The sequence below is a fragment of the Hyaena hyaena genome, unplaced genomic scaffold (assembly GCF_003009895.1).
Source record: "Hyaena hyaena isolate Hyena2069 unplaced genomic scaffold, ASM300989v1 scaffold_83, whole genome shotgun sequence".
In the NCBI taxonomy this organism is placed as follows: domain Eukaryota; kingdom Metazoa; phylum Chordata; class Mammalia; order Carnivora; family Hyaenidae; genus Hyaena; species Hyaena hyaena.
The window spans coordinates 1,147,062-1,164,721 of NW_024080715.1; the positions used below are offsets into that span (position 1 = coordinate 1,147,062).

General features: G+C 42.5%; 1 protein-coding gene across 1 annotated transcript in view; it reads left to right on the forward strand.

Annotated features, from left to right (window-relative positions):
- NIM1K (NIM1 serine/threonine protein kinase) overlaps nucleotides 1–17,660 on the forward strand; it is a 63,636-nt gene that overhangs the window by 31,011 nt on the left and 14,965 nt on the right. Inside the window, exon 2 of the mRNA XM_039234182.1 lies at nucleotides 14,139–15,161. Coding sequence (XP_039090113.1) covers nucleotides 14,870–15,161 — 292 coding nt within the window. The 5' untranslated portion in view covers nucleotides 14,139–14,869. The remainder of the gene's footprint in view (nucleotides 1–14,138; nucleotides 15,162–17,660) is intronic.

Genomic DNA, 17,660 nt, shown 5'->3' on the forward strand with positions numbered 1-17,660 from the left:
GGGGGGGGGGGGGGGGGGGGGGGGGGGGGGGGGGGGGGGGGGGGGGGGGGGGGAGGAGGGGGGGCAGGTAAAACAGAAGCTCTGAGACCAGCTATAAAGACCATGACTATAATCCAATTAAACCTGGCTGGGGCTTGGACTCTGGTAACAATGGGAGGACTGTGATTTGGGTAATATTGTGATAAAGTGATCGTGTTCTGAATACATTTTGAAGGTAGAGCCAATAGGATTTGCTGACAGATTGAATACAAGATATAGGTAAAAAGAAGAATCAAGAGTTTTGGCTTCAGCTATAAAGATGTGTTGCCAAGATGTGAAAGAAGTGCATTTGGAGAAGAAAAACAGAAGGTTGGTTTTTCTACTTTAGAGTCAATACGAGTGATTAGTACCCAAAGTACAAGCAATTTCCCCTACAGAGAAAGTAGCTGGAGGATGCGGAGAGATAGTGATCTTGTGAGTCGAGCCCCATGTGAGCAACACTGTTCTAGGCAATGGGGGAATGGTAGGGGGTGGACATGATGCTCTGCACTCTCAAGGACACTTTGTGTGAAGGCTTGACTCCCACAAAGTGGAAAAATCATGAAGTCAAGGACCAGATTATGAGATGCAGGTCTCAAGTGCTCCAAGATAGTAGTGGTGCCGTATGATAGTCAAGAATGCTTCTGTAAGGAAATGGGGAAGGAGCCATCTTCGTAGATGGGAAAGACTTAGAGGAAAAGGGGCATAATTGTGGGAATAACCAGGAGCCACTCAGGACACAGATACTGTCGGCCTGGCTAGAAGAGTTGTTGGAAGGATTTTTTAAAATTGTTTAAAGAATTGGTTTTTGGCACATAGTAGGCATTTGATAAAGGCTGGCCAATAACATTTATTATATTGGGGGAAGAGATGGATACAACTACTGTATCCTGAGCCCACCCCTACCGCCATGTCAACACTTACACCTGCTCCTTTGATGCTTTTTGCCCTTTTCCTTTCCTGGCTTGTCTTCTAATACTTTTATTGGAAAATCTTCAAACTGGGCTTTCTAAATAGTTTGTGAGGGGAAAGGAATTGGATTAAAATATATTCAGCATAATCATGTAGGCTTATGGGTTTTTAATAATCTCATTCATGTGAATGTTACAAAGGTCCAGAAGGGGGCAATGTGACACTTGGACTCCAGGAGGGCTTTTTCCCTATGTAAAAATCAAGAATCTCAGGTCAGGGAATGATTCTGTAGACACCGTAGGGTCCATCACTCTCACTTGCCAGTAAAGAAACTAAAGCCCAGAGAGGGGAAGGGACTTGCTTAAGGTCACACAGGCATTTAGTGGGAAGGTCTAGATCCTCATCTCTTTTTACTACTAAGTCTTTTTCCTTATAGCCTGTATACAGCCATGAAGCAAAACAAATTTTATAAATTAAACACAAACAAAACTTCAAACCAATGAAATTTAGATTGACAATATTATCTGAGACGTATGGATGGTATTGTTTTGTTGCAATTAATTTGTTACTCATAAGTAGATTAAGTAAATGTGGTGCTTTTAAAAACAGTGACATAGCTATTTGCATCACCTTAGTTTCTTTCATATGACCAATCCTCAATAAATATTTGTGAATTTTCTGTGTATGAAAATGTAAATAATTTGGAATATTTTGAGATATCAGAGATTGATGTCTCTGCAATTCTTATTCTCTCCTTGACCTAAGTACTTTCTATCTATAGATATGTACATTTCTAATTTTTAAATTAATTATACATGTTATAAAACAATTAAAGCAATACAGAAACCTTAGAAGTAAGAAATGAAACAAGATCATTTTGTAAACATTATAAATATTATATAACGTTAGGTTGTATAAATATTAAGTTGCTTTAACAAAGGTCAAAACAACAGAGGCTTAAAAAAGGCAGAATCTTAATTTTCTCACAACCAAATCTTTAAGTAAGCAACCCAGAGCTGATGTAGTGGCTGGGTAGTTTGGGGGCCCAGGGTCCTCCTCTCTTGCAGCTTTGCCATTCTCAATTCATGGCTTCCATCTTGGTCTAAGGTGGCTATTTCCATTTACACTACCATATCCGTATTCCAACCTACAAGAAGAAGGGAAAAAAGAAGAGGAGAATGTCATGCTTCTTTCCTTTTAAAGGCACAACCTGGGGGCGCCTGAGTGACTCAGTCAGTTAAGTGTCCAACTCTTAATTATCTCAAGGTCATGAATGTTGGGCTCCATCCTGGGCCTGCTTGGAGGCCTTCCCTCTCCCTTAGCCTCTTCCCTGTTTGTGCTCTCTCAATAAATAGAGATAGATAGATAGATGATAGATAGATAATGATAGATGATAGATAGATAGATAGATAGATAGATAGATAGATAGATAGATAGAAAGAAATTTAAAGGCACAACCTGGAATTGCATTTATCACTTTTGCTGACATCGTGACCTGAGCCTAAATAAAAAATCTGACACTTAACCGGCCGAGCACAAACGTCCCCAGTTCACTTTTTTATATTCAATAGCTTCTCTCCTGTTTACTGTTATCACTACCCCTCACTTACCTCCACTACTAGGGTATATTTAAGAATATTTGAGAATTTATTTATGTATTAAATATTTAAGAGTTTATTTAAGGATTCATAGATTTGTTGTTTATACTATGTGAAGGGATCACTTATGAAGTATGGGAGGATTGTGATAAAGATCTCAAATCCACCTGAACTTTTATATGGTAAAAGTAAGAGCTTTTGTTCTGGAACACTGTTCTCTCTGTTCTTCTCCTCCCTGACCATAGCCCTTTAGCCTCCTGTCATGATAGACCTTCTTGAGTTCTGCTCAGATAGGAAAGGACAATGTTTTCCTATCATCTCCTAAGGCTATCCCTCAAATGTTATTCCCTGCTTCTCAGTGAACATGCTAAATCAGAGTTGAAGGAAGTTGTAAGGCAGCAGAAGAGCAATGTCTGCTTTGACTTGCAAATATTTTTAGACCCCTAAAAATAAACGATAAGCTGCAAATAGGCATGAATGTTCCCATACTGTGTTTCCTAAATTCATTATTTCTGAGGAAATGAAGAATACATTTTGTTTTTCTGCTTGTGATTCAATCCATGATTCCATTCTGTACCTTAATGCTATTCCGTAGTCCACCCTGTGCCTTAATGTCTTTCCTTATTTCTTTAGAGGCTGGCATACTCGCTCAGAGGAGATGGGAAGATTTGTGTTTTGGAAATGAATTACGTATGAGATTAAAGCCTTTATGGGGAAGGTCCTGGGTTTCTGCTATGTCCTGATTGGAGCATGAAAATATTCTCTTCCCTATGTGTTTGAAATTCCTGGTTCCATGTTTTACAAGGTTTACTTACAGTCTCCACTCTTATAAAGCTAGTAATCAGGATATCAAAGGCTTTCTTTCTCTCTCTCTCTCTCTTTTTTTTACTTAAATGCATATTTCCATTTTTTTATCATTTTATTTTTTTCATCACGATGAGAGTACTCTTTAATCCCCTTTCCCTATTTCCCTTATTCCCTCCCTCTGGTAACCACGAGTTTGCTCTCTATGGTTAACAGTCTGTTTCTTTTTTTGTTTCTCTCTTTTTTCCATTTGTTTGTTTTATTTCTTAAATTCTACACAAGAGTGAAATTATATGATATTTGTCTTTCTCTGATTTATTTCACTTAGCATTATACTCTCCAGTTCTATCCATTTCATTGAAAATGGCAAGATTTCATACCTTTTTGTGGCTGAATAATGTTCCATTGTATTTATATACCATATCTTCTTCCTTATCCATTCATCTATTGATGGACTTGGGCTGCTTCCATAATTTGGCTATTGTAAATAATGCTATAATAAGCATACAGGTACGTGTATCCCTTTGAATTAGTGTTTTTGTATTTTTTGGATAAATATTCAGTAGTGCGATTCCTGAATTGCAGGGAAGTTCTATTTTTAACTTTCTGAGGAAGCTCCACACTGTTTTCCACACTGGCTGCACCACTTTACATTCCCACCAACAGTGCACAAGGGTTCCTTTTTCCCCACATCCTCGCCAACATTTGTTGTTTCTTGTGTTTTTGATTTTAGCCATTCTGACAGGTGTGAGGTGATATCTCATTGTGGTTTTCATTTGCATTTCCCTGATGATTAACAGTGTTGGGCTTGCCATCTGTATGTCTTCTTTGGAAAAGTGTCTGTTTAGGTCCTCTGCCCATTTTTAATGAGATTATTTGTGTTTTTATTGGTGTTGAATTGTATATGTTCTTTATATATTTTGGATCTTAACCCCTTTTCATTTATATCGTTTGTGAGTACTTTCTCCCATTTAGTAGGTTGACCTTTTGTGTTGTTGATGGTTTCCTTCGCTGTGCAAAAGCTTTTTCTTTTCGTGTAGCCCCAACAGTTTATTTCTGCTTTTGTTTCCTTTGCCTCAGGAGCCATATTTAGAAAAGTGTTGCTAAGGCCAATGTCAAAGAAATTACTCCTTATATTTTGTTTTAGGAGTTTTATGGTTTCAGGTCTCACATTTGGGCCATTAATCCATTTTGAGTTTATTTTTGTGCAAGGGGTAAGAAAGTCGTCCAGTTCTCATCTAACAATTATTTTTAAAAATTAATATTTGAGCCCATTTAAAACTTTAAACCTTTTTAAACATTTTAAACTGCATTTATAATTTGTTTCTTTTCCTTTTAAATAAGGTAATTTTTACTTGATTAATAAAAAACTTCCAAAATACTAACAATTTTTTAGTATAAATTACATGTCTAAACAGGATAAAACCTTTTGTTTTCTTAACTACATTACAATGCTATTAATAAACAATAAAATTTCAAATCAAAACCACAAATCTAAACCAATTATTCAATTCTCCATTTAAAATTAGAATCACAAAACTTTTTTTACTTTATTCTGCCAAATTTTCTTCACATTACAAATGCATAAAATACCAATTTCATACATCATCAAAACAAAAGTATTAATACCATGGGATTTGAATCTTTTAAACATTTCTGTTTTTAATGATAAGTCTTCCCAAGGTTAAAAGATACTTGATCACTAAGGAACTACTACGTGATTCTAGATATCACAGAGATGGGCATTTCCCAGGCAGTCTGCTATGGGGATGACACTCAACAAATCTGCTTTCTGTTTCATTCTAGCTGAATAGTTTTACTAATCTTCTTGGGACCCAAATTCCTACAGATATTTTAATGGACAGTTGAGTATTTTATAGCTTTGTCTAACTCTGAGGTCAGAGTTATAAGAAGAATGCCAATGACAAAAAGATATTCTGGGAGAACAAATTAGACGGCTAAATGAACTTCAAGGACACTGCATTAAACAAGCAAATGAATAAAACACTGATTTTGTGTGTGTGTGTGTGTGTGTGTTAAATACCACAGTACTTTAAGGTACTAATGCAGATTATCTGTGCCACTCCCAGGTGATCTTGACTGTGGACCTCTGGATGACCCTCCCTTTTTCTTTTGGTGACCTTCCTAAAAAACCTAGAGCAGACTGCAAATTGGAAACCTGAATGCCAAACCTGGCCTGATGGTTCAGTTTCACTTGGCCACACAGTATTTTAAAAATATTTAAAATTATAAACACACACACACTCTCACACACACACACACACACGCGTGCGCGCACATTTAATCTACCATTTAAATATTGAAAGAGTTCACCAAAGATTTCTCGATTTCCAGCTGCTTTTAAACAAAAAGCCAAGCAAAAGGAAGCCTGCATTCCAGCATGGCCTCTCCAGTTGAAGCTGAGCACGGGCTTCCTCATCATGCTTGGGGTGGGCACTATGCAAGGCATGAACATTACACTAGCCACACAGAACACCTGCGTGGCCCTCTAGGTATTTGAGTCTGTGACCTTGGTGGCTGAGGTTGACCTTGAAGGCTGAGGGGACCTCAAGTATGGTCGAATTCTGTGGAGGGAGAGCTGATGTAATCTCATTAGACTGGGTGGATTGGCCACGGATGGTGGGTGTCAGTGGAAGGGAGGAGACCTAGGCTGAATGGCTGGCAAAGTGGCCTGTGAAGTCAGGCAGGGTGAGGGGTGGTATTAAGAACAGCGCACTGCTATTCATCACTAGGGCACACCCAGTTCATACTGATTTTCCATTTGCTTCAAAATTTCCCAGCTGCTCCCCATGGAGATCTTGACACGTGTTGAGAAATAAAGAGCTAAGAGCAAAAGCTAAGACGGTGCAAATGATTTTTAAGTGGTAAAATATATTTTTTAAATGAAGCCTATTTGGGACACCTGGGTGGCTCAGTTGATTGAGCATCTGAGTGTCTGACTTCAGCTCAGTTCATGGTCTCACGGTTCATGGGTTCGAGCCCCATCAAGCTCTGTGCTGGCAGCTTAGAGCCTGGAGCCTGCTTCGGAGTCTATATTTCCCTCTCTCCTGCCTTTCTCTGCTCACGCTCTCTCTATAAAAAATAAATAAACATTAAAAATGATAATAACAAATGAAGCAAACTATTTGCTAAAGATTCTCCCTGAAGTGCACCATGCCTGAGAAGGATTACATGGGATTTGGCTATCATTGCATTCAGTTGCCTCACAGAGAAAAACCCAGCTTTTCTTCCAAGCAAACCAGTGGCTGCCCTTCCCAGCCAGGGTAAAGGTCTGAAAGCCTTGCCCAGAAAGTTTTGTAATTGAAACTCAGACAAAGAGAACAAAGGCCAGATGGTTTTCTTTGATTTACTCTTCGCAGTGGGTTGCAAGTCAAGAGCATGAATTACTAAGTTCAGTTTTCTTTCATCTTATTTAATGCATTGCTATGCAACAACAGTAAGCTAATAATTAAGGACTGATCTCCCTCCTCCAGAAGCTTTGATCTATGGTGATGTGACTCCATGTTTTTGGCCGGTTGGGCTTCTAAGCTTTCATAAAAATTGGCCAAAATCAAAAGGGCAAAAGGGAAAACCTCCAACAAATACATCTGAGAAAAGGAGGATTTCATCTGCAGATAGATATGTCATCATTTCCATCATTTGAGTATTTTTGGCATGATGTCACTTGATGTTTTGGGCCACGACTAGAAAGTAATTTAAATATAAGCTATTTATAGCAACCCCACCACCTGCAATCAAGATTTCTATTTCCAAACATCTAAGAAAAGTCTTTAGGGGAAAAAAAAAGCATTCTGCAAAATAAAAATGAGTGGGGATTATACACATACCCAAGTGGGGATTTATCTTTCCATTAGATTTTTTCGTTCTACTTTTTTATTCCATTGGAACATTGGAGAATCTCGAGTTTTCCCTCATTTATTATTTTTGAAATTTGTTGGCAATTCAAGTACAATAGGAAGCATATGTCTTACTGTACTGGGGACACGAGAGTGTGACTCTAGGAACTCTAAATAAATAGATGTTGGACTTTCTCGGTGGATTACTGAATTTTCTTTTTTTCTCTATTGTTCATCGCTTTAGATTTTTAAAAAAATCTTCAATTGTATTATTTCATTTCACTTTCCAAAAGAGCTTTCTTGTTCTCTGAGGGCCTGTGTTTCTTTGTCTGTTTTAGCATTTCGTCCTGATGTTATGGATGCAATATCTTATCTTTGGTCTTCTGCTTCCTGCATTGCTGTTTCCTTCAAGCTCCTTTTAGTTGTCATATTGGTTTCTTCCTTTCATTTTGGAGCCTTTCCTCGGGTGTCTGGTCCTTCTTGGCTGGACAGTCATTGTCAGCAGAAAGCACAGAAATCTGATCGGAAGCTCCCCGCCTGTCAGGGAACCAGGCACCTGGAAAATTGCATGGCGGGTGGTCAGGCACCGTTTGAGTTGAAGAACCTGCATATATTGGTTTCAGCAGGTCTTTTCTCTTGAGCTATTTAGTTTTTCCAAAAGGGGAATACAGGGCACCTGGCTGGCTCCGTCAATAGAATAGTGACTCTTGATCTCAGAGTCCTGAATTCGAGCCCCACACTGGGGGTAGAGTTTATGTAATCAACAAATAAACAACAACAAGGGGAACAAAAAAGAGGACTCCCCTGCCTGGAAGATTATATGCTTGTTTCCCTCCATTCTGGGAACTTGGAGTGCAGGGGTGAAGAGAGAAGGGGCCGGGGGACCCCATAGCCCAGAGTCTGACTGAACCCTCTGTCCTGGGCCTTGCCTTCCTGAGCCAGGCTCGGGGTGGAAGGAGAAAGTAACAACCCGGCTTAGAAAGGGAAAGGGCTGGGCTCTCATTGTGCCACGTTTCAAATAGTTCCCGTCATGGTCTTGTCTGCTTTGTTCGTCCCAGCATGGAAGGACTTGGTCCCTCATAGCCTGAAGTCTTCCGAGCGTTCAGAAAGGTGAATCTCAAACCTCTCTGGCATGCCAGCGAGACGGGGGTCCAGGCTTTTGTCACCCTCTTTGCCAAACTACTCACCCTCCTCAGTTTGCTTTCCCAGCCCGCAAATCATGTTGTATCTCACATTGGCTGCTCTCCTCTCTCTTGCTCTCTTTGTCCTTGTGAGTTTATATCCTTTTTCCTCCTATTCCCATTGTGGGTGTTTGGAAGGAAGTAGAAATAAATGAAAGTGTAAAAATTTTGTGTCTTTAATCAGAATTCCTAATTATGTTTTGATTTTAAAAGCAATCCATTAGATACTAAGAATTAGGAACAGTGATTTCCCTCCATAACCAAAAGAAAGCAAACTTATTGTGTGATGTGGCAACACATCGCATTTTTACTATTTCCTTTTTTTAAGTGTAAATACATGCACATGGAAAAAATGTAAATCATATAAAAGAGTAAATAGTGAAAAGTACACCTTTTCCAAATCTTTGCCCTTCCAAATCTTTGCCCCAGATGCAGTAATTATTGCCAGTTCCTTAGATACCTTCCCCGCCGTCTTGCACGCTTGCTATCACATTTACATACACTCTTCTGTCCTCTTAACAGGACATCTTGGAGATTGCAACACATTCTTCTTCACAGGTGAATAGCAATCCATTATATACGTATTATCATCTATTTAACCAGTTCCATGTCCGTGGCCGCATAAACAATTTCCAGTTTTTGCTGCAAAACAATGTGGTAGTGCGTATCTGTCTCTCAGTCCTCATATCAGAAATAGGTATAGTTTGGGGAGCCTGGGTGGCTCAGTCGGTCAACCGTCTGACTTCGGCTCAGGTCATGATCTCACTGTTTGTGGGTTCAAGCCCTGTGTCAGGCTCTGTGCTGATAGCTAGCTCAGAGCCTGGAGCCTGCTTCGGATTCTGTGTCTCCCTCTCTCTCTCTGGCTCTCCCCTGCTCAAGCTGTCTCTCTCTCTTTCAGAAATAAATAAAAACATTTTTAAAAAATAGGTATATTTTTGTGTAGCATGAATAAGATGAACTCCAGAAGGGGAGTCCCCGAGGCAAAGGGAATGTGCCCCTGTGCTTTCAGAGCTAGAGCCAAATCGCCCTGCAAACACTTGGACTTGAAGTAGTAATGAATGTCATGAAGGAGAGTCCCTGTCTCCCCAAACTGTAACTCACCAGGACATTACCAAAAATGTTTTTGTAGCTTCCAAATTTCTTTGTTAAAAAAATCTAATTTCCGTGTAGCTTTATATTTCTTTGGTTGTAAGTGAGGTTGAACATTGTCTTCTAAATTTTAGAACCATTTGTATTTTCTATGAAATGTCTGCTCCTGTTCTTTTGTTGTGCCCGAATCGCGAGTCCCCAGAGGCCTCCAAAGAGCCAATACCGATGCAAGTACATAAGGGTCTTTATTATAAGCTCAAGCAGGGGCTCACCCGTCTACTGGCACAGTGGCAGCAGGGTGAAGCCCCGAATAATAGCGAGCAGGGTTTTTATGGGGTAAGGGGCGGGGGTGTTACAGTGCACACATTGTACATACAGCATCATCACATAAGCACCAATCCTAATTGTACAGCCCCCATAGTAACAGTTTTGACCATTCAGTGTCTGTGAGGCGTCCGTTACTTTTGGCGGGACCCAATCATGACCTTTGAGAATCCTTTGAAAATGACTAATTATGAGATGAGCTCAAAGGGCCTACTGGGGTTTAGGCAAGCGGTGAGTGATCGGCTAGTTTGTACAGAGTAACTACCTGCAGTGTCCAGCCCTGACTCAGATCACAGGAATGTTTCACATTTCTTTTGATCGGCTGATCCGAGGGCGGTCCCAGGGTGGCTTCAGCTGAAGCTTTTCCTGGAACTGGGCTACGGGCAGCCCGAGGTTGCTCTTAATGGAGGCCTTAATTTCAGGCTCCTCACTTTATCATTTTCTTTTCTTTTGGGATATCGGCATTTTTCTAATCAATTTGTAAAAATTCTGTATCTAAAAAGTAGCCTTTTGTCCATCATACATGTTGGAAAGCTTTTCCTACCAGTTTATCATTTAATTTGCCTTATTGGCTTATGTTACCTTTTGGCAAACAGAAAGTGAGCATGTGATGTAGTCAAATTTAATGTTTTCTTTCATGACCTTCTCTGAGATCATAAAAAATTTTCTTTTAAGTTTTTTCTAGTATTTTATGGTTTCATTTGTTTTACTCTTACTCAGGTGGTCTGTTTGGAATTTCTTTTAGAGTAGGATGAATTAGGGGTTCAGTGTTTCCCCCATCGGCTTGCGACTTATTTCAACAAGTTGCAATTCATCCTCAATACAAACGCATGGCAACATTTCCAAAATTGCAAAACTTCTTTATCTGATATAAACAGAAGACTCTCTCCCTAGCCATTATGGCAAGACAATTGGTCTCAAGGTCATTGTGCAAGAAATTTAATTAGCAGGTAGAGGGTATTTTCGCAAGATAAAGCCTGACATCTGACAATTGTGTCTGACCTAGTGTCAAATTAGGAAGAGAAAGGGGAGGAATTCCTGGGGGCACCTGAAGTTAAAGGGGGGGGGGGTGGAGCCAGTTTAAAGCCCAGTTGTAAATCTCAGGCCTGAACAGAGTTCAAGGTATTGAGCTCAAATCAGGAGACTGGCGGAACCAGGAAAGCAGAGCAGGCCTGGCCGAGCTGGGGGAGTCAGAGAGCAGGTCTCAGGAGGCCTGGGCGAGGCGTGGGTGCCTGAGCCGATCCTTTGGCAGGAGCAGGAATGAGGGAGGCGCCCTGTGGCAATCCTCCGTGGGCTGGTGGAATTCCGATTAAGCTCTCACCTACACTAGAAGTTAAGGCCGGGAAACCTACCGGCCGGTGGAGGTTAGCTCTGGCCTTGGAAGTATTGACCGAAATAAGCTTTCTGAAATAATTCAAGTACATCTTGGGATAGCGTTATTAGTTTATAAATAAAAATCTTTACCGCTACTAAATCATACCCAAATGTAAGGGTTGATAAGTTGGTAAATTGATTCATTCCTTCTTCATCAAACATTTAAAAGAAAAGTGCCAGGCGATGTGCTGAGCTCTGGGAGGTAGAATAAGGTCCTGGCCACTGAGGTGCGTACCTAGTCCGGGTCCAGGTAGGTCGGCGGCAAAGACAGCAGAGCAGTGAGGCGCTCGGACAGGGGCATGCCTGGAGTCACAAGAAAGTCCCGTGAAGGACACAGACCCAAGAAGTTCTTCACAGAGTCTGCTGGGACATGAGGTGACCAGGCACTGCTTCCTGTCTAAAATCCCTACTCTCTTTATGTGGGTAAAGCTTAGGAACTATAGTTTCAGAATTATAATTAATGTTACCCCACTTATCATGTGTGTGGTAACTTTCTGCCAGGGATCGGAGATTTAGTGCCACTTCATCTGCACAGAGATTCTTTTTTTTTTAATTTTTTTTTACATTTATTTTTTGAGAGACAGAGAGAGGCAGAGCACAAGTGAGGAAGGGGCAGAGAGAGGGAGACACAGGATCCGAAGCAGGCTCCAGGCTCTGAGCTGTCAGCACAGAGCCCGACAGGGGGCTCGAACCCACAACCGTGAGATCATGACCTGAGCCAAAGTCGGCCACTCAACGACTGAGCCACCCAGGCACCCTGCACAGAGGTTCTTAATCTGAGGATGGGTTTCAGAGGGTCTGTTAACCTCTTAAAATTGGTTGCAAATTACGTGTGCATGCTTTTTATTTCTGGGGACAGGGCCATAGATTTCATGAGACTCTCAAAAGAGAATGTGATCCCAGAAAGCCTAAGAACCAGTGACTAGGGGCACCTGGGTGACTCAGTTGGTTAGGTGTCTGATTCCTGGTTTCAGCTCAGGTCGTGATCCCAGGGTCATAGGATTGAGCCCCTGGGATTGGGTTCCATGCTGAGTGTGGAGTATGTTTGGGATTCTCTTTCTTCCCACTCTCTGCCTCTCTACCCTGCTCGTGCTCCCACTCTCTGTCTCTAAAAAAAGAAGGAAGGAGGGAAAGAGGGAGGGAAAGAAGGAAGGAAGGAAGGAAAGAAGGAAGGAAGGAAGGAAGGAAGAGAAAGAGAAAGAAAGGAAGAAAGGAAGAAAGGAAGAAAGGAAGAAAGGAAGAAAGAAAGAAAGAAAGAAAGAAAGAAAGAAAGAAAGAAAGAAAGAAAGAAAGAAAGAAAAGAAAGGAAGAAAGAAGGAAAGAAAAGAAAGGAAGGAAGGAAGGAAGGAAGGAAGGAAGGAGGGAGGGAGGGAGGGAGGAAGAAGGGAAGAAAGAAAGAAGGAAAGTAGGAAAGAAAGAACGAAGGAAAAAAAGAAAGGAAGGAAGGAAGGAAGGAAGGAAGGAAGGAAGGAAGGAAGGAAGGAAGGAAGGAAGGAAAAGAAGAGAAAGCAAAGCAAAGAAAACTGGTGGCTAGATTTTTCTAAACCTAATTAAGGATCTTTTATCTTAAGAACATTTTAAAACCATCCTAATGAGACTCTAACCTAGAGATGTGTGTGGTTCCTAATACCTGGCTCCTTTTAAAAAACCTCTATCCCTTATCCTTCTCCCAGCTTCCTCTCTCCCTGTCCAAAAAGAGGAACAGAGCTGGGTGGCACTTTGCTCTTTTCCTGTCTTTATTTATCTCATTTGGCAACCCCATACTTAACCACAATAATAATATAAGCAACTCTGTATTTAATAGTAATAACGTGATATTATCAAACAGAATTGGGAATCACATTTCCAAGGCAGTCTCTTATGTTCACTCAGGCTTTTGGTTCAGGGGCGCCTGGGTGGTTTAGTCGGTTAAGCGTCTGACTTCCGCTTAGGTCATGATCTCCCGGTTCATGGGTTCAAGCCCTGCGTCGGGCTCTGTGCTGACTGCCAGCTCAGAGCCTGGAGCCTGTTTCAGAGTCTGTGACTCCCTCTCTCTCTGACCCTCCCCTGTTCACGCTGTCTCTCTCTCTCTCTCTCCTAGAAATAAATAAAACATTAAAAAAATTAAAAGAAAAAAGAATGCTCAAGTTCAAAAGTCAAGTTCAACACACATTTAGCAAAGACTCTTTACATAAGACATTGTGCTCCACACTGAGGGAGAAAAGAGGGGAGCAGGAAATACAGATGAATGAAACCCAGTGCCCACTTTCATGGTGATAAGACATTTTGGAAAAAAGCACAAAGCACAGTAGGGATTCAGAAAGTAATTATTTCTTACTGGAGGATATGAGAGAAAAAGTGGTGAAGACATTCATGCTGGACGGTATTTCTTATCACTGAGAATGCCATAGAGGTTTACCCTCCAGTAACATTATCCTCTGTTTCTGCACCTTGAGAATGAGCTGTTGGGCCCGGGGCTAATACCTGATCAGAAATACCCAGAAAATAAGCTTGGAGAAAAATTAGCCTTTGTCATCAAGTGGCACAGAAAAAAAGAGTGGTAACAACCAATATAAGAAACATTATATAAGAACATAGAGCACATTGTTATTTGAATCAATGTAAGAATTTTTGAAAGCTGATATTAATAGGAAATCTTTATCATCATTAATACTGTACCGTTATTTTAAAAGTCTGGCTTTAAAGCAATTCAAAGCAACATGCATATTTTCCTGACCAAAAAGGAACAGAAAAATAGTTTTGCTAAAACTATTTATAGGCTCTGAGGGCTTTTCTAAAATGTAGACTGAGGAGTGTGTGTGTACGTTTTCGTCTTACTAAATCATCTATAATCAAGCATTTACTACTGACAGTCATAACTGAAATTTGTGTAGTGCTTTTTTTTAAGATCAGTGCTTACAAAGCAGTCTCATGTTCATTATAAATCCTGTACGGTACATTAGCATAGACTAATACTTAATTTTCTTATTCTCTGTTCTTAGGGTGAATCAGCACCTGCCAAATTTTTGAGACAGCTCACGGCTTAGAGGAAGGCTCATCTAAATAAAGGCCGGCTAAAGTGACATTGCAGGGATTTAATCCTTCTCTGGCAGCCCGTGTGCCAGAAGGCTGATTTGCAAGTTGCTTTTCTCCTGGGGTCCAGATCACTGGGTCTCCGGGGCCCTGAGGCTGGCGAGCACAAGTGCAAAATGAAGGAGGTCAGAGGGGAAGGCCAGCAGAAGGGACCCGGGGGCCTCCACGGGGCTCTTAGACACCACAGTGTAAGATTCTCTGGCCATCAAAGGAAATAGCAAACTGGAGGCTTTGTCCTAGGACAGCCACCTACCACAGAGCACCAGACCGCCTGGTGGGCTGGAAAGTTCCTGGAGCCTGAGCAGGGAAGTGGTTATGGTAACTGGATGTGTGTGCGCGTGCCCTACAACGAGAGCTGGGAAGTGCAATGTGAGGGAAGGTGGGAGATGTCTTGAGTGAGGTGGGCAGCTCTCTCCTGGCCCGTTTGCGTCTGCCCTCCTCTGACTACAGCCAGGAAGGGGTCTGCTCTTCAAGGAGCCCGCCCGGCTCTGCAGGCCAGCTGTCACGGACACAGACACGGGGCTCTGGCAGGCCCTAACTCCCCTCTCCAACCCCCTGGGCCCCTGGCACTGCTCCTCAAGCCTGCCTTCGATCGATCGGTGCCCTTGGCCGAGGCGGAGATGTGAGCCCGTGGTGGACGATGACCGCAGTGTGCGCGAATGGAGGCGGCCTGGTGAACCCCCACTATGCTAGGTGGGAGCGGCGGGATAGCGTGGAGAGTGGCGGTCAGACGGAGTGCAGCAAGGAGGACGAGGAGGGGCAGCGCCGCCAGCTGACGCCCTTCGAGAAGCTGACCCAGGACATGTCCCAGGATGAGAAGGTGGTGAGGGAGATCACGCTGGGGAAACGCATTGGCTTCTACAGGATCCGAGGGGAAATTGGAAGCGGGAACTTTTCCCAAGTCAAGCTTGGGATTCACTCCCTAACTAAAGGTAGGATCTGACCTTCCAGAATCATCTCCTGTGCTATCAGGACCTAGTCTGGGGACAGGGTTAGTAGGAGGCCAGGGCCCGGGAAGCAGGTGAAGCGCCATTACTGCGGCCCCGCTGGGTGCGAGCCCTGTGCCGCACACCTTCCATTGTTACCTCAGTTAATTTCCACAGTAACGGTGTGAGGTCAGGATTTCTATTTCCACTTGGAGAGAGGGAAACTGAGATCCAAAGGAGTTTAATGTGGTTTTTGGCAGTTCCAGCTCAGAAGATTTGGACTCTAAAATCTCTCCCACTGTACCATGTGGATGAGCTCACTCCAGTGGAGGGGACTGTGTCCAGTCAGGCCTTGGAGAAGGGTGGGTGGGGAGGCTGGTTTCCAGGCAACTCATATTCCAAGGCCTTACTTCTCACTTCCGTTTGTTTGTGTGTCAGTGCAAATGGCCCAGGAGGCCTCCCAGGTAACCACTGTCGGAATCTAGCAGGGTTCAGTCTCCCCTCCTCACCTGAGGCTGCTACTTCTGTTATATTTGGGGAAAAGGCTTTTCATCGCAGGACCTTCTCGGCTTTAGTCTACTCTGCTAGTTCTCACTGTTGCCTGGTTCCTCGCCCTCTGCCAAAGACCCCTGTTTCCTTGGCTCCAGACATACTGGGCCCCAGACCAGCTGTGCCACCACTCTGGCTTCGGGGAAGAGCTATGCAGAGAGCCCAGCAGCCCTTTGCTGGCCCCGCCCAGTGTGGACTCTTCCCCAGGTCACAGGTAACTTAGCTGAAGCCTAGAGATGATCATAAGGGAGTTGTAAGGCAAGAAAAGAACGCTTGTCACTTGGTATAATTTACCAACTTCTTTACCTATGGACCCTAGCCTGTTCCTGAGAGTACTGGACTGACATTTTCTCACCACAGGCCCAGCCTGCTACTTTATCTCCAGTGTCTCTCTTTTCTTATATTAGAGTTGACTCTTACCTTCTTTTCTTCTCCAACCTTCAATCTCATCCCTATATTTGGCACCTGTATAAAAGGCACCCCCACCCCCAACACATATACACACATGTGCACACATGCACAGCCCCAAGTCACTGAGCTCCAAGTGTCTTCCATCTCGCTCAGAGCCCACGCAGCTGGGTTCACACGCTCACGTCTCGGCTACTGGCCCTGCTTACCTGGGTAAATGACAGTACTTCTGTGAGCCTCATCTTCCTGCCTTACAGAAAGCAGCCAGTGACAGTGCTGACTTTATCCCCAGAAGTAGGTCTAGTGCTGTAACTCAAATCTAATTGGGACACATGTTGCTTTACAGTGGTCTGGAGCAAGAATGAAAGACAAAGGTAAGACACAGGGAGACGAGGGGCCAGAAACTGAGAGAGAAGACATGGTTAGAAGGGGAGAAGAGAAGCTGGGTAAAGACAAAACGGGGGAGGAACTCAGAAAGAAGAGCATGTCTAGTGCAGCAGAAAGGCCACGGGGCAAAAGTCTGAACAAAGGCTACCGGATGGGGCCAACTTGGAGCTTTTTCCCGAGGGCGGGTTCAGGTGTTAGATTCCAGGGGCAAGGAGCCAGGGTGAGGCAGTGGGAAGAACAGGGATTCAGAATCAGGCAAATTTGTTTCAGGTCCTGGTTCTGTCCCTTGCCAGGCACTTACTCTTTGGTCCCTAGTAGCTCAGCCGTAAAATAGAGATAATGATTCTTACCTTAGAATTGTTGGGAAAATTAGAAATAACATATACAAAGTATATGGCACATAGTAGCCACTCAATAAAAGGTAGCTATCATTGGTACAACTCAATTTTTTACTTGAACTTACTTCAAAAGGAAATGTAATATTATTTAAGTAACAAAAAACCAGTGTCACTTACTATGAATAAAAGGTAATGGCAAAAACAGGTATAACGCAAACAAATTTAAAAGATTTATTCTTTATATTGAGCTTTATTGAGACATAATTGACATATAACATTGGGTGGGTTTAAGATACACATCACAGTGATTTTATTATATATGTATATATTGCGAAATGATTACTGCAGTAAGGTTATTTAAAACAACCGTCACCTCACATAGTTAGGATTTTTGTGTGTATGGTGAGAACTTTTAAGATTTAGTCTCTTAGGAACTTTCAAAAAGTTTTAAAGGAAAACCGCCAAGTAACAAAAAAGTAAAACACTCCCAAAGCCAGTCTGACACTTTCTCTTTGCCTTAATTAGGAGAATTCAAGAATAACTGAAGCAAGAATAGCGTTTTTATGCTGTGCATCAGTGCCATTTAAGGCGGCTTCCATGCACGAAAATCGTTTCGTGCCCCATGAGTGTTATAGGCTCCACTTTGGGAAACACTGGCCTCATGCACCCCTGCCGAACGTCACAGCCTGCTTTCTGCCAGCCCTTCTCCCTGTTCAGACGCTAAGTGAGAGCTGGGTCGTTAAACAGCAGAAGGGCGTGCAGTAAATATGGTGGAAAGACACTAGCTTTGGACTCCATGAGACCTGGGTAGAATTGCTATTCT